Here is a 16831-nt window from a genome sequence, read left to right on the forward strand (position 1 = left end):
ATTTTTGAAGAAATCCAGATTTAGGCCTCCCTGGTGGCACCGCGGGTTGAGCGCCGCACTGTGAAGCTGTCCACAGCCTCTGCAGCGCGGGGTTGATTCCCAGCCGGCCAGGGAGATACCCAAGTGGCATGGCAGACCTCTCCTGTCTCGCCCGCTGCTCCCCTCAGCAGGGTGTTTCAGTCAGTCTGCCTGTTCTGTTCCCCGCTCTGTCTCTGGTGAATCCTCTCTCTCTCTCTCACACACACACACACACACACACACACACACACACACACACACACACACACACAACCCCCGCCCTCCCACCCCCGCCTCTGGCCTGTACCCCAGCTCTTACATAAATAAATCTTTAAAAAAAATTAAAAAAAAGATTTAGATTTAGATCCATGAAGATGAAAGCATACAGACCCAAAGTCAGCGAGCACACCTTAGAAGCTGCTGGAGAAGAACTCAGGTTATCCTCTGAGGAGGAACAGAGTGACCCTTGACCTCATCAAATGTCGCGCTGATCCTGTTGCCGCGCGCGGCTTCCACAGACATGCGGGCGCCTCACGGGGCCCGCGCCGCGCGAGCAGTGTGTAGTGTGCCGCGCGGGTTCCCCGCTCCCCCCACTGATGTGGCCCCCGCGAGCGGCGCCCGCTCCCCGCCGCGAGGGGCCGAGGCGCGGCCCGGGCGCCGTCGCGGGGACGCCGGGAGCTGCGGCGCCGCGGTCCGGAGCCTCCTTTCAGAGAGACTTGGTAGGCCCGGAACTTGTGAGGAAAGGAACTCGCGGGGCCCTGAACCTCGGCTCTGGGGGGGGACCCCTGGCGGAGGGTCTCCCCCGGCAGGCCGCCGGCGCCCCCCCCCCCCCCCCCCCCCCCCCCGCGCGCCTCCTGTCTGCGTGTCCCTGGGCGAGGCCCCCGGGGCAAGGGTTCCTGTTGGTCGATGTTGAGAGACCTGAAAGGGTCATGTTTTAATTTATAAATATAAAAATGCAGTTTTCGTTGCGTTCTGGCTGGAAATGGTAAGTTGCTGTGGCCCTTCATTCAGGATGGAAAAAGCCCGGATTTGTCCTCTCACTGTCCCCCAGAGGCTGGTCGGTCCCGGAGGTGTCCAGAGCCCTGCTGCTGTCAGTCTGGCGTTTCTCTAGAGAAGGCCAAATCGGAATCCTTTTTCTTACCAAAACAAGGTGTGGATTTGCAGTTGGTACAAGGGGCAGTGCCAAGCCCAGCAAACCGTGGCCCTCCACTTTTTAAATGTTTAAAATAGAAGTTTCAGATCATTTGTGGAAAGAGAATAGGATTTCACTGAACTTTTCTCCTGAGAGTGTTTCTCAGAGAATTTAACAGAATTGCTTATATTAATAGTTTACCGATTTTTTTTCGGAAAATTATCTAATAGATGGAGAATTTTGGTAACCACTATGTTCTAAAATTCTCTGAATTAGAAGGGACGGAGGCTGCCCGGGGCCAGCTCTGTCTTCAGTATGGCAGAGCTGAGGACCGTCGGGGGACGTAACCTCTTTCCTTGCTGGGGACTGCCAGGAGTTTTGTCCTGTTCTGGAAATTTCATTATGGAGTTTAAATGTTCTGTCAAGCATTCTTCCCGATACGCAATCATATTAATTTAAGCCCATTGTAGGGTAAATGATTTTCAGGCTTTTCTGCCCTCCTGCCATTTGTTCCAGGTTGTGTTGTTTACTTCTGTGGGCCGTGGCTCAGTGTTGAGATAGTCACCAAGAGAAGCAGAAGCAGAAAAGAGGTGGGAGAAAGAGGCAGGAGAGAGAGGGTATGAAAGAATGAACGCCAGAGAAGCCCAGAGGGAAGACATACCCGGGGCTTGGAGGTGTGTCTGCCTCCTGGCCCCCCAGGACCCCTGCCTGCAGTGAACCTGGTTGCTGCACTCCATGTAAAAGCTCAGTAAAAGCCTGAGAAAGCCACCAAGGGCTCTAGGACTCTCCTTTACCCTGGTCTGCTTGGATCATAGAAAACCTGCTCTGTGCCCATCCTGCCCCTACACCCATTTTTATTGTCCCGAGTCCTTCATAGCAAATGGAGATGTAACTTAGCAGCACTTTTCTCAGAAAGCTCTCTCAGCTCCTGCCTCTGTTCACTGTCCTAGCTCGGGGCTGGTTGTCTGTCACCTGCACCGCAGTCGCAGCTGTCTGAGCTCTGCACTGCTGTTGTCTTCACGGTGCCGTCATGTTCACAGCCCTGGCGTGTGCATGTCCCAGCCATCATAGCGGTCGATAGGAGAGTGTGCAGGCAGTCCAGTTCGCTGTCTGGGCCTTCGTGTTAGAAAGTGTGCCCTACTGAAAATGGCATTAATTCCTATACTACCAGTAGCTTAAGCAAGAAAGCAGCTTATCGCCATCTCACATGAAAGAAGACCAGAGGTAAGCAGACTCGGGCCCGCTGGCTTGTCCCACAGTCTGCAGCTTATTTTGGTGTCTGCTCTGCACCTTGTCCCATAGCGTCCAGGACCAAGAGGAGTGCCCATGGGCCAGCTGTCACATCCACATTCCAGCCACAGGAAGGAGGAAAGAGGACGCACTTCCATCCGTTAAGGACATTTGCTGGAAGTCACTTTTAACACTTTTAGCTGGCATCCTACTATCTACAACTTAGACGTGCAAGCCAGGCTTAGTAGCAAGAAGACTGAGGAATGCACTTTGTTAGCTAATATTCCCAGGTGAAAATTGGAGGTCTTATTACTAGGAAAGAAGGGGCTAGATCATTGGGTAGCAACTGGAGTCTGCCATAGGACATGTCCCCATGCCCTGCCAGCCTTGCCCACCCAGCGCTTGTGCTCAGCCGGGTGGCATCTGCTGTCATTCTTAAGTCCAGAATATCGTCGGCCCTTTTCACGGCTCTGAGACTTTGAACAGGTGCTGACCTTTACCCGGAACATCTTCCACTTCCCGATCTCTCTCCAAAACATGCTTCAAGATGAGCCGCTTCCTCAGTGAGTGCCTCCCAGCCCCCAACAGCACACTCTTTTTTACTTGAGCACCAGCTTAGTAGTTGAGCAGACTCAGGCCTGAGCCTCTCTTCGCAGCTTGGGCTGCAAAGGCTAAGTATGGGGTACTCAGCACACAGTTGTACCGAGAGGCTAGGTCCCCCTCTGAGTTTCAGACCTTCGCGTTGAATTGATTGTTTACTCCACATCATCAGTTAAAGGGCTCACAGGTGGCCCCTCACTCAAATAGAAGCACCCCTGAAATAGAACGCTTGATCTTCCTTTCCTCTAGTCTTTTCTGTGCTGCTTGTGCCTCCACCAGCCTGGCTGCAGATGTTGGAAAGCTGCAGATAACCCTTCACTTCTCATCTGGAAGAATCCTTAAACCCTCATGACTAATTGCCACCAAAATCTTTCACTTCAACTTCAAAATGTGTGTTAAATTGACCCTTTTATAATTCCATCTCTGATGCCTGCACCATCGCACTGTCCCCCCATCTGGATGATTGCAGCAGCTCTTGGCTAGTCTCCAGGCACCCCTCCCAGCTCACCCCCACCCACCTTGGGCAGTGCCATTTTCTTGCACAACAATCCTTAGCCAGCTTTCCATTGAATCCAAGATTCTTGGTTTAAATTCAGGATCCTTTAAATTCTGGAAGGCCCTGCCTGACCCCACTCCTGTCTGCTTTCTCACCTCCTCGCCGTGCCTGTTCCTCCTCATTGTGCACCAGTCCCGGGGTGGCCCCTCTTCCTTCATTATGCCAAGAACGTCCCACCTCTGCCTCTTCCCAAGTCTGGTCCCCACCCGGGGTCTCTTGTGCCCTTCTTCACTCCCCGCCACGCCATCCTCATGTGTTACCTTAAATGTCACTTCCACATGGGCCCTTTCTCTGACTTCTTAATCTAAGTCTTATATTCTCTCATCTTCCTTCTTGGGACAGTTCTTAGCATTCATCATAATTTTATAGCATTATATTTATTGAGTAATAGTTTACTGAATATCAGACCCACATTAAACTATGGGATAGGACTTCTTTCATTCACCACTGAATCCTCCATACCCAGTGCTTAATGATTGCACATAGAATAAATGAATAAGTAAATAACCTTTTGATTCAACATTCCATTAGATTTTCTCATTAAATGGACAGCTTTGCTCGTCAGTGTGGCAAGACATAGTTGTTGGAAACCTATGAAGGTGATTCACCTTTCAAACCCAGCACTGAGTTTCTTCACATTCGTTGGGCACATCTGTGATGCCCACCTGCAAGGCTTCCCCTTAATTTACTAGAATGCACCTTGTCTGAGCAAAGACTTTCCTTCCCCACTTTGCCTTTTTATTGAAATAACATTAGTTTACAACCCAATATAGGTTTCAGGTGGACAGCTTTTCACTTCAGCGACTCTGTGCCCCTCACCATCAAATGTCATCACCATTCACCACTAACCTGTTCTCTCTTCCCACCTTCCTTTCTGGTAACCATATGGTGTTGTCAGAATCTAAGGGTTAAGGGTTAGTTTTTGTTTTGTCTATTCAATTGCTTCCCCCTCCTTTTATTTCACTTAGCATATTCCCCCCAGGGCCCACCTGTTTTGTCACAATTGGCAAGAGTTCATCTTTTTTATGGCTGAATAGTGTTCCATTGTGTAAATATACCACATTTCTTAATCCAGTCACAGGGTATCCTTTTCAGCACAGAATCTGAAAAAAGTCATGTTCAGGTGTGCTATGGAAAATCGTATTTGGGCCCACTCTCATGTCATGGCCTCCGTCTTTAGATGCCACCTGTCACAACCTTTGGAACAGAAGACTTGCTTGTTGCCAGGGTGGGATCTGAAGCAAAAGTCATTTTATGGAGCCATTAGTGACTATTACAGGAAGTATGTGCCCTGGATTGGGGCAGCTTTGGTAAAACTACCGTGTCTTGATTGCCAGCTCTTAAGACCGAAAACTCAGCTATCAGATATTTAGGTAGAGTGTATTGTTCATGGTAATTCCAGCCTCCTAATATTTCTGAATTATCTTATTCTGCAGAATATGTTAGCAAAATATGTTAAGATCAACAACTTGTGTAGTTTTTTCTCCCTAAGGGATGTTCTAGAAGCATCTGATGATTTTGGAATCCTGAACTATGATCTAAAATAAAAGACATATTGGATGAGGTCCCTCTTTTGCTGATGGACAAGGTGATCAACAGTAGGAAATTTTGTTTGTTTTTTGCTTTTTGGAATGTGGTGAGAATTGTGTTTTCTGTGGGCACTATGGTAGGTACATTTCAGCATAGATGGAAAAGCAAATAGTTGATCATTCTTAAGCCCCTCCAGGTCAGATCATGTCAGTGTTTCCAGAGTACACCCAGAATGGTAAAATTTGGCTGTAGGCTGAGCCTTTGCAAAGAGGCAGCCAGTCCTGAAAAGGATTTATTTATTTATTTTGGCCTTGGTAATGTCTAAATGATGATAAGTAGAAGTCTCTTTCAGCTATCTGGAGTGGGTCCCACATGAATTGGTTGACCCCTAGAATGTAGCAGCCCCAGTATAGTTGGATAAGAATATTTTGTAAGGGAATTTGAATGTAACACATGAAAATATAAAATGTTAAGTGTTCAGAAGTGTGTAATTGGCTGCTTTTGTTCATGAGTGGTTTTAATGCTCTGGTACAGAGCCTAACTCCCCTTTTTACTGGGGAGATGTGGTTTTAGTTTCTTGGGTGAATGTGCATTTTATAAGTTTTTTAAGAAAGGAAATTAAACATTAAAAGACTTTAAGTACTTTACTCTTTATATAATGTCACTAAGAAAAGCCAGGAAAATCAGGTTTGGCTTTTTATTTATTTATTTAATAAATATAATCTATTTTCCACCATTTTGTTTGTTATGGCTAGTACCAATATACTTTTAAAAGTGAGCATTTATTTTGGTTTGTTTTATTTCACAGATGTGCAGAATAAATTCTCCTATCTCTGCTCTTCATTGTGGGCTGGGATGGTACTTAACCTCCAGGTTTTCTCGGTATTTGACACATTGGCGATTGACTTTCATTCAGCGTAGTTTGGTGCTCCCCACTGGTATGATATTTGGCTTGTGAATAACGTGAAATAGATAAGATGTGGCTTGCTGACTGTGAGCATCAGTGCAAGTGTGTGATGAGACTGGCCTTTACCTTTCACCTCACCATTTAGGCCTGAGTTTCCTTCTTTATAAAATGAGTAGTTGGGAGCAAGTGGTATCCAAGAATCCTTCCTGCTCTGAATTTACAAACCCCACGGATTTGTGTGATTCGGTAACACAAACAATTAGCTGTAGATAACAGCTAATTGACTCCTTTCTTTCTCTCTCTTTTTAACTTAGGAAAAGAAGCTACTGGAGCATCTGTTACAAAAGAGGAGAGCCCCTCCGCGTCCCAGGACACAAGAGCTTTGCCAGAGAAGTCACTGCAAAGATCAGCAAAGGTCATTGTCTATATTTTCCCTCCACGTGACCACATGGCTCTCCCCTGAGCTACCTGTCGAAGGCCTCTCGTGTGACTGAGTGAGCCCTGTAGTTGATCAGTTAATAATAATAAAAAAAATCAGTAGTAAAAAGGGAATCATCATAAAAGAGAATCCTTTTTATAACTTAGAATATATGTATCTCTGTTCACTTGACTTTGTTTGGATGAAGGGCCATGGCCTTTTCTTTGTGGGTATGTTGATTGAAATTATTGAAATTCCACATTTTCACTCTTACGCCACAGTCATGGCTTTGAAGTGGAGTGAGAATCTGGACACTGTTGAAGCAATATGAATGTAGACTCTTGCGTTTTCATTTTTTTGCTTTACTATTATTTTATTGTTGTCTCACATGGATCTGATCCAAAACTAAGTTTCCAATAAGTCTTTTGTTTTTACCAAGTATTTAATTTGGCTGTCATAGAAACAAAAACAATGGCTTTTGCATCCTATTGTGTTGTCTTGCACAAATCCATTTCATTTTTTTTTAAAGATTTATTTATTTATATAAGAACCGGGGCACAGGCCAGATGCATGGGAGGATGAGAGGATTCACCAGAGACAGAGTGGGGAGCAGAACAGGCAGGCAGAAATACTGAAATACACTGATGAGGGGAGCAGCGGGGAGACAGGAGAGGTCTGCTGTGCCATGTGGGATTCTCGCCGGCCAGCCGGAATCAAACCCGCACTGCAGAGGCTGTGGACAGCTTCACAGTGAGGCGTTCAACCGCCTGCGCCATCAGGGAGGCCCCATTTCATTTTTAATTATATATGCCAGTGGCCTAGTCGGGGGTGGGGTGCACCAGAGCTGACCATAGCTTGCCAAGAGCTAGTGGGTGAGACACATGTGAGGGCCGGGAGTGAAGAGGCTCGCTCTGGCAACGGGAGCGCAGTGTGAGCACTCAGGCCGCACATGGTCAGGGGGCATCTCTTACACGTGGACATGAGGAATTTCCAAAGTACGTTACATGTCTGCCATCCCCAGTGCCCATCCACTGTCTAGACCTTTATTTCAGAGCATTTTGAATACTAACCACCTGCCAAGCAGTGTGCTAGGTGTGGGCAATTAGCATGAAGGGAAGGCCTGGCTCACACACTTGTCTTATTTGACCCGTGCAGTATTTCGACTTTTGACTCAGTGGCTTACATTGAAAAAAAAAAAAAAAAGAAAAGAAAGTAGTATCCACATTTAAAAACACAAGAGTCTGGCTTTTCTTGGCAAAATGAACCATCAGGCAACACTGGGTCAGGTTCCTGAATGACTGCAGTCGATGCTGGGCAGAGGCGACCCCCTGGAGGCGGACGTGTATCCTGCACTTTGCCACGCCCGCCCTGAAGTTGCCCTCCTTTGCTGCTTTTTTTAAAAAATATTTTCTTAATGATTAAAACTGAAAATTACAAGGCAAAACAACACTTGTATGTGAAACCCATGCTGCAGTAAGATCATTTTTACAACAGCTAACACAGGAATCACATATAAGGTCAGGTACTTTATATACCTCTCGTACTGCCAGATGTCCAAAGCAGAATGTTGAAGGAGCAAAGAGGAAGGTGGCTAGGGACTAGTAGGACCCAGGACTAGGCAGGGACCCAGGACTAGGTGTGTACTCCAGGATTAGGTCCAGTTAGGAGCAAGTTAGGTTTCAGCGCTGGAGGAAAAGCATAGCAGGAGGGGATCTTGCAGCTTCCACCAATGGAAGAGACCCAGCCCAGTGTTTCTGGCTCCCAACCTTGCACTCAAGGTGGTGCACCAGGACAGACTCTTTCCTCGCCCCTACCTAGCAGGATACCACCAGGCATCTCAGCAGCACCTGGGAGTGGGATCGATGGGGAGCCAACGACGTAAGTGGCAGGAAGAAAAATCCTCCTTCCTCACCACACCAAGACGTCTCTCTTCCATCAAGAGGCACCAGGCATCTGGATAGCTTTGACAAAGGGGATCCTGCCAGAGTGACCCAGGAGGAGAGATATGGTGTCCACACCCGAGGGGAGAAATCCTGTGCTGTCAAAAAATCAACAAGGCTATGAAATAATGGTACTTAATTAAAAAAAGAAAGAAGTGACCCAGCCTCCAAAGCCATTTTGTTCCAGTGGGCCTGAGCCTCCCCTTCCCTACCCAGAGGTAGCAGCGGCTGAGAGCATTAGATCTCGCCACAGCAAGCAGTCCAACCCCCGCCCCCCGCCCACCACCCGAGGCCCCAGGTAGCCAAATGGCACTAGTGAAGGAAGGCCTGGCACACGGTGTGTGTGTACCAGGAAAGTTGTTTATCTTCACGTTTTGAAATGCCCCTCCCTTACTCAGAGCAGTTGAAAGGTTGGGTAGCACCAGTAAGGACGGGGTGGGGGTCCTACCTCAAGAAGAAACCCATAAGAAGACATCTGTCTATCCCAGCAGGCCTGAGAGTCCCAATCCACGCTAGGGAGATGGGGGCAGGCCTGGGGAGGCTCCTCACCTGGCTGTCAGACTAGCACAGGCACCAAGTGAACTGTCACTGGAACGCCCACCCACAGAAGCCCTCCAAGACCGAGTGCTGAACCTGGGCAAGGTGACTGACTTCGAAGAGGAAGGATTTAAATAAGGCCCTGCTCTAATCATGCCAGACCAAGAACCAGGTTATTCACTTCTTGAGTGAGAAGGATCATCTGGCTGGCGGGAACCTGGAGAAGCTGCAGTTACCCAGCAAAGCTTTCAAGACCACCAGCATAAGAGTGTGCCAACCAGCAATTTAAAATTCTCTTGAAACAAATGAGAAGAGAGAAGATAACAGCAAAGAAATAGAAGTTACTAAAAAAACCAAAGGAAATTATGGAATTGAAAAATATAGTAACAGAAATAAAATATTTGTCGGAAAGCAGAGTGGCGATGACTCACCCTAGAATTAATTTGAGGACACATGGAATTCACCCAATCTGAGCACAGAAAAAATAGATTAAAAAAAAAGGATGATCCTCAAGAAGTTGAGGGACAACAAAAGAGATTCCACATTCAGACACTGGGAACCCAAGGGGAGGATGAAGAGTGTGGGCCTAAAGGGGGAGATTGGCCTGACTGGAAACAGATTAAGGTTAAAACCCATAGAGATTTGCCCTGCTCAGCAAAGTTGTATGACATTAATATGTAATGGTATCATCCGTATGCTTGTCATTTCTTCTTTTGTGATGGGCTCGGTAACTTGTGTTAAGGTTAGGGATTAACGGTGCTGAACTGTCCCAGAATTGAGGATTTTCAGGGTGGGTACAATGGAAGGACAGGAGGGGCGGGCATTTGACAGTATGGTTCGGGGGCTGGGCGTGACAGAACGGGGGTCTCTGGGAGGCAGGGAAGGATTCAAGACAAAGAAGCAGCCACTAGACGCAGGGGCATAGGCAAGGTCAAGGCACAGGGTTGTGTTGATGTGTCGATGTGTGCCCATGGGCTGGTGGGGGGGGTCCCACGTTTTTTAAAAGGCAACTACTATAGTGTTTATTGGAGATGCTGGTACAGGTCATGTGAGAAAAGTGTACTGCAGAACTAATACCCAGTATTCGACTTCCCCGCCTGCGTCTCACGTAGCTCCTTAACACATCGGTTTCGGTTATGAAAGTCTTGGCATTGAATTTGTTCAGGTATTGCGGGCTTTTTCTCTTGGATCTATGTGCCGCCACATCCTCCAGTTGTTGTGACTAGAATGGAGATTACTTGGTTCCAGAGCATCTCCAAAAGGTGCAACATTTGGATCTAGGAAAACTGCTGATCTGCTGGTGGAGCTCATAGCGCCCTGCTGACTGCCCAGCTGCTCCCCAGCCCTGACCCACACCTGACCCTCCTCTCTGTTGTTTTCAGGTGGTTTACATCTTGGAGAAGAAGCACTCGCGAGCAGCCACCGGCTTCCTCAAACTCTTGGCCGATAAGAACAGTGAACTGTTTAGGAAATTTGCCCTGTTCTCTCCCGTGGACCACCGAGTGCCTCGAATTTATGTACCTCTGAAGGACTGTCCCCAGGACCTGGTGACCCGGCCCAAAGACTATGCCAGCACGCTGTTCATCTGCCGCATCGTGGACTGGAAGGAAGACAGCAATTTCGCGCTGGGGTAGGTGATCTCTGGCGGGAAAAACCGCAGCTCCCAGGCAGGACTCCGCTTAGGTGGCCTTTAAGTAAACATTTTTGTGTATTATAGTTAGCATTTCTTTATTAAAGCCTGGGTACTTGGCATATTTTCATCCTTCAGAAATTGCCTTTAGCCGCCATCTCCACCAGTAGGTTCCATGAATTGCCAGGTGTGACCTTTTTTGTTTGTTTTTGGTGTTTGGCATAAAATAGAAGCGCGTTCTGAGTTGCTCTGTGTTTCCTGTTATGAATCCTGTTTATACTTGTGAGCCACAACGCAGTCATTGCACTAAAGTCAGAGCCCTCCTTGCACATGTGAGTGCTAACTATGTAGAAGACCCAGTCTCTGGGCTTTAAACTGTATCTGCTGACTTGTGTTTGGATGAGGTGCTTCTCGGGGAGTAGTCTTCAGAGAGGTATCACTGGTGCCATGTAGAACTAAACTCCCCTACTGTGAGCGGAGAACAGTACCACGTTTTCATGGAAGCTGTTGGACCCGCTGACTGAGTACAGATCACGCTGTCACAGCACTGTGGATGGCCCTTCATGTGCTCTGAAGAAACTGCTGGGTCCAGCTGTTTGATATGCTGTGCCTGTTTTCTTACCGTTGGTGTTCACTTTGAAGGAAGAGCGCTGTTTAGCTATAGCTTTATCTCCAGTCCCTTATTACGGGTGGTGTCTGGTTTCTGCCTCACAGGAAGAGGAAATAAAGGCCTACAAGCCGAAAGGACTTTGTTCCGATACTTAACCTTTTGTCCAATTTGGTGGCTCGCTGTCGGTCCCTAACTTGTCCAGGGCGGGCCCTCCTGGAGTCCATCTGCGCGCAAGGGAGGAACGACGGCCACCCGTGCTGCTGTTACCAGGTGCCATCCTTCGCCTCTCACCCTGGCAGAGGCAGCCAAGTCAAATCCGTTGTCGTGCCTGGTGTGGTGGGAGCAGCACTGCCTTTGCCACCTCTCCAGTGACGTGCAGATCAGCGTGACTTATTCTCTCCCAGGGGCACTTGGGAGCAGTTGCTGTCTGTTCCCTGCAAGTGCTGTGGTTGCAGTGTCATCGTGTTTAAGCCTTGCTCGTTATCCAAAAGTGACGTCAACCCTTTGAGCCCTAAAGAGTCCTTCTGAGAGGCTTGCCAGGTTCTCACCATCGTTGCTGAAGGCATGGTCTGGCCGGGCCACCTGGCCTGCTGACCATGCCCGCCACGCTCTGCCTGGCCCTGCAGAGGGCAAAGCGGGAAATCCAGCCTTGTCTTTTATTGACCTTTGTGTCGCCCCATTGTGCAGACTTGCCTGGACCCCTCCACAGGGGTTCAGGGGGTGTCTCCAGGGAATCTTCTGGTGGGAGTCTCTCGCTGCTCGAGTGGCTCCCAGGCTCCTTCCCCACAGCCCAGCCGTTACCCCTGTGGGAACGCTTTTCTTGTGAGGAAAGCACAGCCGTCGTGGAAAAGGAGTCAGACCTTTGTAACATCAAGGACATTTGCTGAAGCTAAGGAAAGAATGCTTTTAAATAATCACCCCCCATCAATCACGCACTTTTTATGATTGAAAAAAATTCCGAGATTCTCAGATATGTGTGAAAACTGTGCTTGTCTTTTCTCTCCCTTAATATAAAGACAGTAGGGGGCCTCCCCGGTGGCGCAGTGGGTTGAGTGCAGCACTGTGAAGCTGTCTGCAGCCTCTGCAGTGCCGGTTCGATTCCCGGCCAGGGAGATTCTCACATGGTGTGGCAGACCTCTCCTGTCTCATCTGCTGCTCCCCTCAGCAGTGTGCTTTGGTCCTTCTGCCTGTTCTGCTCCCTGCTCTGGTGAATCCTCTCACCCTCTGCGCCTCTGGCTTGTACCCCAGTGCTTGTATAAATAAATAAATCTTTTTTAAAAAAAAAAGATTTATAAAAAGTATTTAAAAATATATAAAAACATTAAAAATCCTTTCAGGGAAACATGCCTTAAAGTCTTTGTGAGAAAGAGGAAATTTATCTTAAGAAATAAAACGTGGCAGGTCCTCATGACAGAGTGCCTGGATGACGTCTGTCTCGAGGGCGCGGGCTGCAGCTGTTGCGCGAGTTGGTGGTCGCCGTGCCATTTGGTTCTGGCTATCAGTTACTGATCTTTAGCAACTGAGGTCACTGTTTCCCAATCAGAACACATTGTGCCGCGCCTGCCAGCCCTCCTCTCTCCCTTTGCCAGGTTTTGACCAGGAGCGTGGAGGTAGTATTTGCTCCGGGCCTGTGTGTGTGGTCGGCTTCCACAGAAACCTTGCCCACAGGCCAGATCTCACCAGCACTGCCCCCTCCCAGGAGCCTCCCTCCCCCCACACTCTACCCTTCCAAGAACTGGATGTCTCTTGCCTGGGGAGCAGCTCTGGGTGACTCAAGTCCAAAGTCACCGACTTCCTCTGTAGCTAAATTCCGCACACCAGACAGGTGTTGCCTGACTGTAAGTGTTTGCACTGCACTTGTGAGAAACACAGGGTGGCCACACTGTGGCGTCTTAATTCGAGGGGCTGACAGCCTGCTGCAGGTGTACTTGTTAGATGTCATGGGGTTCTTTTGATTCGGAGAACCGGAGTCCTGCTGGAGCTAATTTAAATAAAAGTAAGGATTAATTTAAGAAACTGGTGGTTCTTCTGAAATCCCGAGCAGAGGATGGAGGCAGGACCCCTGAGGAGTGAAGAACTAAGTAGGCAGCAAAGGCACCAAGGCGTCTCTCTCCACCACTCTGACCAAGGTTCTCTACCCCACCCTCCCTGGGCACAAGCTGTATCACCCCACTTCTCTCTACACAGCAGCTGTGCACCCACCGGTGATCCCACTCCTAAACCCCCTCCCCCCCGCTGTCCCTTGCAGCTCACATGCTGAAGTCTGGTCACAGCACACAAATTCTAGGGCAGAAAGTCTATGGATCTAGCCTGAGACAGTTATTTACCCTGGTTCATAGTTGGAACCAGCATAGGGGTCCAGTGACTGCCCCGGGGACTGTGGGACTCGTCGCGCTGGGAAGGAGTATGGACAAAGCAGCTGCGTGAGTGGCCCGGCCTGTCTCTCTGGGCGTTGCCTGTAGTTCAAAGCAGGGTGTCCTAAATCCTTCCACAGGAATAAAGTAACACGCGTTGAGTTTAGAGCCGGTGAGCGGAGGGCGAGTTCAGGAGTGTTTCTCGGAGAAGAGAGGCCTGTTGGCCCCTGAGCGCGTGAGTGGGTAGGAAGGAGGCGGCCACAGTAGGTTGTCACAGTGAGATGGGAGAACTTGCAGGAGCGGAGTTGCAGTGGTGGAAACACGAGGAATGAAAAGATTCCGGGGAGACGAAGAAGTTAAGTTCCCCCACACGTGGTGGCTGCTTAGAAACGGGGCTTGAAGGGGCGCCGAAGCCTGGGCTAACTTTCACTTTTCAGATTTGGGAGAGTGGGAACGAGACTTAGCAGGGCTGACTGAGACCACGCCTGGGGGCGCTGCTCCCGGGCAGGCTGCTTGCTCGCAGCTCCACACGGTCCCCTCCACCGCCTTCCCCAGCGGCAGCATTCTCCCCTCCCTGTGTTTCTTTAGTGAAATACTCAGCTTTTAAATTCAGTTGTCCACTCAAAAAATGTTCCTTGACTTGGGGTTCTTCCTCCTGGGTGCTCCCCTAGTTTCCAATAAAACCATTATTGCAGCTCTCATCTGTATTGCATTTGCCTATGTAAGTCATTTACTGGGCCGCGAGCTCCTTGAGGACAAGGGTGTTCAGTGACCGTTTGCTGCTGATCTGATGGGTGGAGGAAAAGGACGCAGTGACCACAGGGTCTTTGGCCGGGCTGACTAGGAAATGGTGCATCATAAAAATTAAGCTAGGAAGCACATGAAGGAGTTTGCACTAGAGGACCATGAGAACCAAAGCCCTGTTATTTCTAAACCAATACTCGATACCAACATGCAGTCATTGTGTCAGCTCATTTGGAGGACCCTAGACTTAGAATTGTCAACAGAAAGATACACTAGAACACGCACTGCAGAAATACTGTCAGTCGCTTTAGAAGGGGCCTTAAGGAGGCCATTGGTCTTGCACCCCCGCCTTCAGTGAAGGTGTTGCTTCTCTGGCACCCTCAGTGATATTTTGGGGTCTCCAGTGATGGGGAACCCAAAGAGGATTATAATACTTGAGGCCTCCAAAGGTTGGGAGGTCGTTGTCATCTTGTTAGAGTTGTCAGGAGGTCTGAGCGGAGCCTTGTTCCTGGGCGTGTCACAGCCGCCACATTTCCACGAATCTTCCTTTCGTAGCGCTGTCAGGGCCCCCAGAAGTGAACAGGTTCACTAACCTGTTGTTAGTGAACACTTGCTGGCTTTTAGGAATCGCTGCTTTTTGTAATGCATCACAACATATTTAGTGCTTTTGCTATTTAGTATTAAACTCTCATCCAGGATACTTAAAAAGCCACATTGGCTTCCTTGCTGGAATGATTTTCAATTATGTAATCAGATTTACAGTTTTAAGAGTTTCCCAACCCTCTTAAATCATCTTTCCCTTGAAAAAACTTTTGCAGTGGAATTCATGCCTCTGTTTCCTCAGGCCTTTGTGAAATCTGCTTCCCTAAGGTCTAGAGGTAACAGCCCCAGCCGTCCCTTTCAGGATGTCGTGAGCAAGGAGAGGTCAGGTCACTTTTTCCTATCCTAGCCTTGTCTCCGTTTCTTCTTGAATGTTTAAGGATAAGCGTTGAAGAGAATGGAAAAGTTTTGCAGTAGCTACTGTGAGGAACATAAGAGTGTTTCTTGGCAACACTGGAAACTAACCGGAGATAGAGGATGGCAGCTGACCTAGGGCAAGGAGACATATTTGTATCCTTTTCTCAGCAAGTGTGAGGGGTGAGGAGAGGGGAAGGTGAGTAGGTCAGTGCAGCCATAGCAACGTTGAGAAATTTGGGGTTAACATGGAATTGTCTAGACTCAGTGGCAGACTTTTGAAATGAGCACTGGAGAAGGGGTCCCAGTGCCCCATATTTCAGCGTGTGAAGGGCAACAGATGTGAATGGAGGAGGGTCTGGGCAAGGTGGAAGGGGAGGAAGGGGGTTCTGATTGATGACGCCTGCGGTGCAGGAGGAGGTGGTGGCAAGGGAGGGAGCTGGTTCTGGAATCTCCCAACATTGCAGGTGTCAGTTATGGATCAGAAATATTTGTTGACTGACAGAAACAGTTTTGTTAGAGACCGAATTTCTTAGGAGGTGGCTATGCATTGGAGAGATACTCATTGAATAAATTGTAGGAAAATCAAGCAATAACTAGGTTGGCAGGAAAAAAGGAGATTGGAGAAATCCTCCTGTTTCATTGAGGTCTGGCCTGTAAGATAAGCCAACTGAGAAATCACCCCATACTTCTCCCCTGCGCAAAAGGAGCTTTTCCCAGAACATTCCATTTCTGAAGACTCATCTGAGGAAGAGGCTGACTTGTTATGTCTTGTGAACCTACATTACCAAACTCTGAATTCTTGTGTCCTTTTCTGGGGGTGTGGCTCCAGCGGGCCAGTAGACAAAAAGCAAACCAGGCTGAGGAGGGGGCTCTTTTTTGTGACCATTGGGCTCCACCTGGTGGCCTGCGGGATCAGCTTTGGAAAGAGCCCTGTCTTCCCTAGAAGAGCGCCTTGGTGGAAGCAGAACGCAGTGAAGTGGTAGGAATGGGGGCGAGCGACCCTGCCCAGGCTTCAGTTACCAGATGGTTCTTTTCCCCGCACTGTGTGCAGCCACCAACATTTCTTCACCGCCGTCCGCTTCACCCATCCTTTCTAGTGCATCTTTTTGAAAACATTGAAGTGTCCTTCCCTTCCGTTGGCCTTCTCTTCTCCTCCTTAAATGGTTTCGGCCTCCTCTGTTCTCCCTTCACATCAACAGTCAACTCTTCACTCTCCAATTTCAGGGCCTTCCCTAAAAATCATTCACTTTAGTTGTGCCTTCTTTTTCCCCATTGTATGTTTTCATTGATCTGCCCCCACTTTCCCTAAAGTCCCTGTTCCTTAGGTGCTGCCGTCTGCTGTGTCCTACACTAAACCAGAAGAAGGGACAATGACATGCTCTCCTCCCATTATAGAAAACAGTGTGTCAAGGACATAGATTGACCAAACTTGTTTTTACCATGTGTTACTGATGTTCTGGATCCTGGAGTGGCTGTTTGATTGATCCCCGCTTGCAGGTTCTCAGGCCTCTGACACCATGACAGCCTGTTAGCTTGGAGCTTTCGGCATGAACCACTCTGATGACAGTCACTGCCAGAATGCCTGACTGTCCTGAGAAAGGAGGATATATGGCTTAGGACACCAGTGTTGACTGCTAGTGTTCCTAGTTCCCTTAAAGCCAAGAGACC

At 48.6% G+C, this 16831-nt stretch overlaps 1 protein-coding gene across 1 annotated transcript in view; it reads left to right on the forward strand.

Moving 5' to 3' along the window:
* DIS3L2 (DIS3 like 3'-5' exoribonuclease 2) overlaps positions 1-16831 on the forward strand; it is a gene marked incomplete at both ends in the record, with an annotated part of 249293 nt that overhangs the window by 76541 nt on the left and 155921 nt on the right. The window contains 2 exons of the mRNA XM_084227980.1: positions 6288-6388; positions 10251-10498. Coding sequence (XP_084084106.1) covers positions 6288-6388; positions 10251-10498 — 349 coding nt within the window. The remainder of the gene's footprint in view (positions 1-6287; positions 6389-10250; positions 10499-16831) is intronic.

Source organism: Talpa europaea, assembly GCF_964194135.1.
Source record: "Talpa europaea genome assembly, chromosome: 1".
Lineage (NCBI taxonomy): Eukaryota > Metazoa > Chordata > Mammalia > Eulipotyphla > Talpidae > Talpa > Talpa europaea.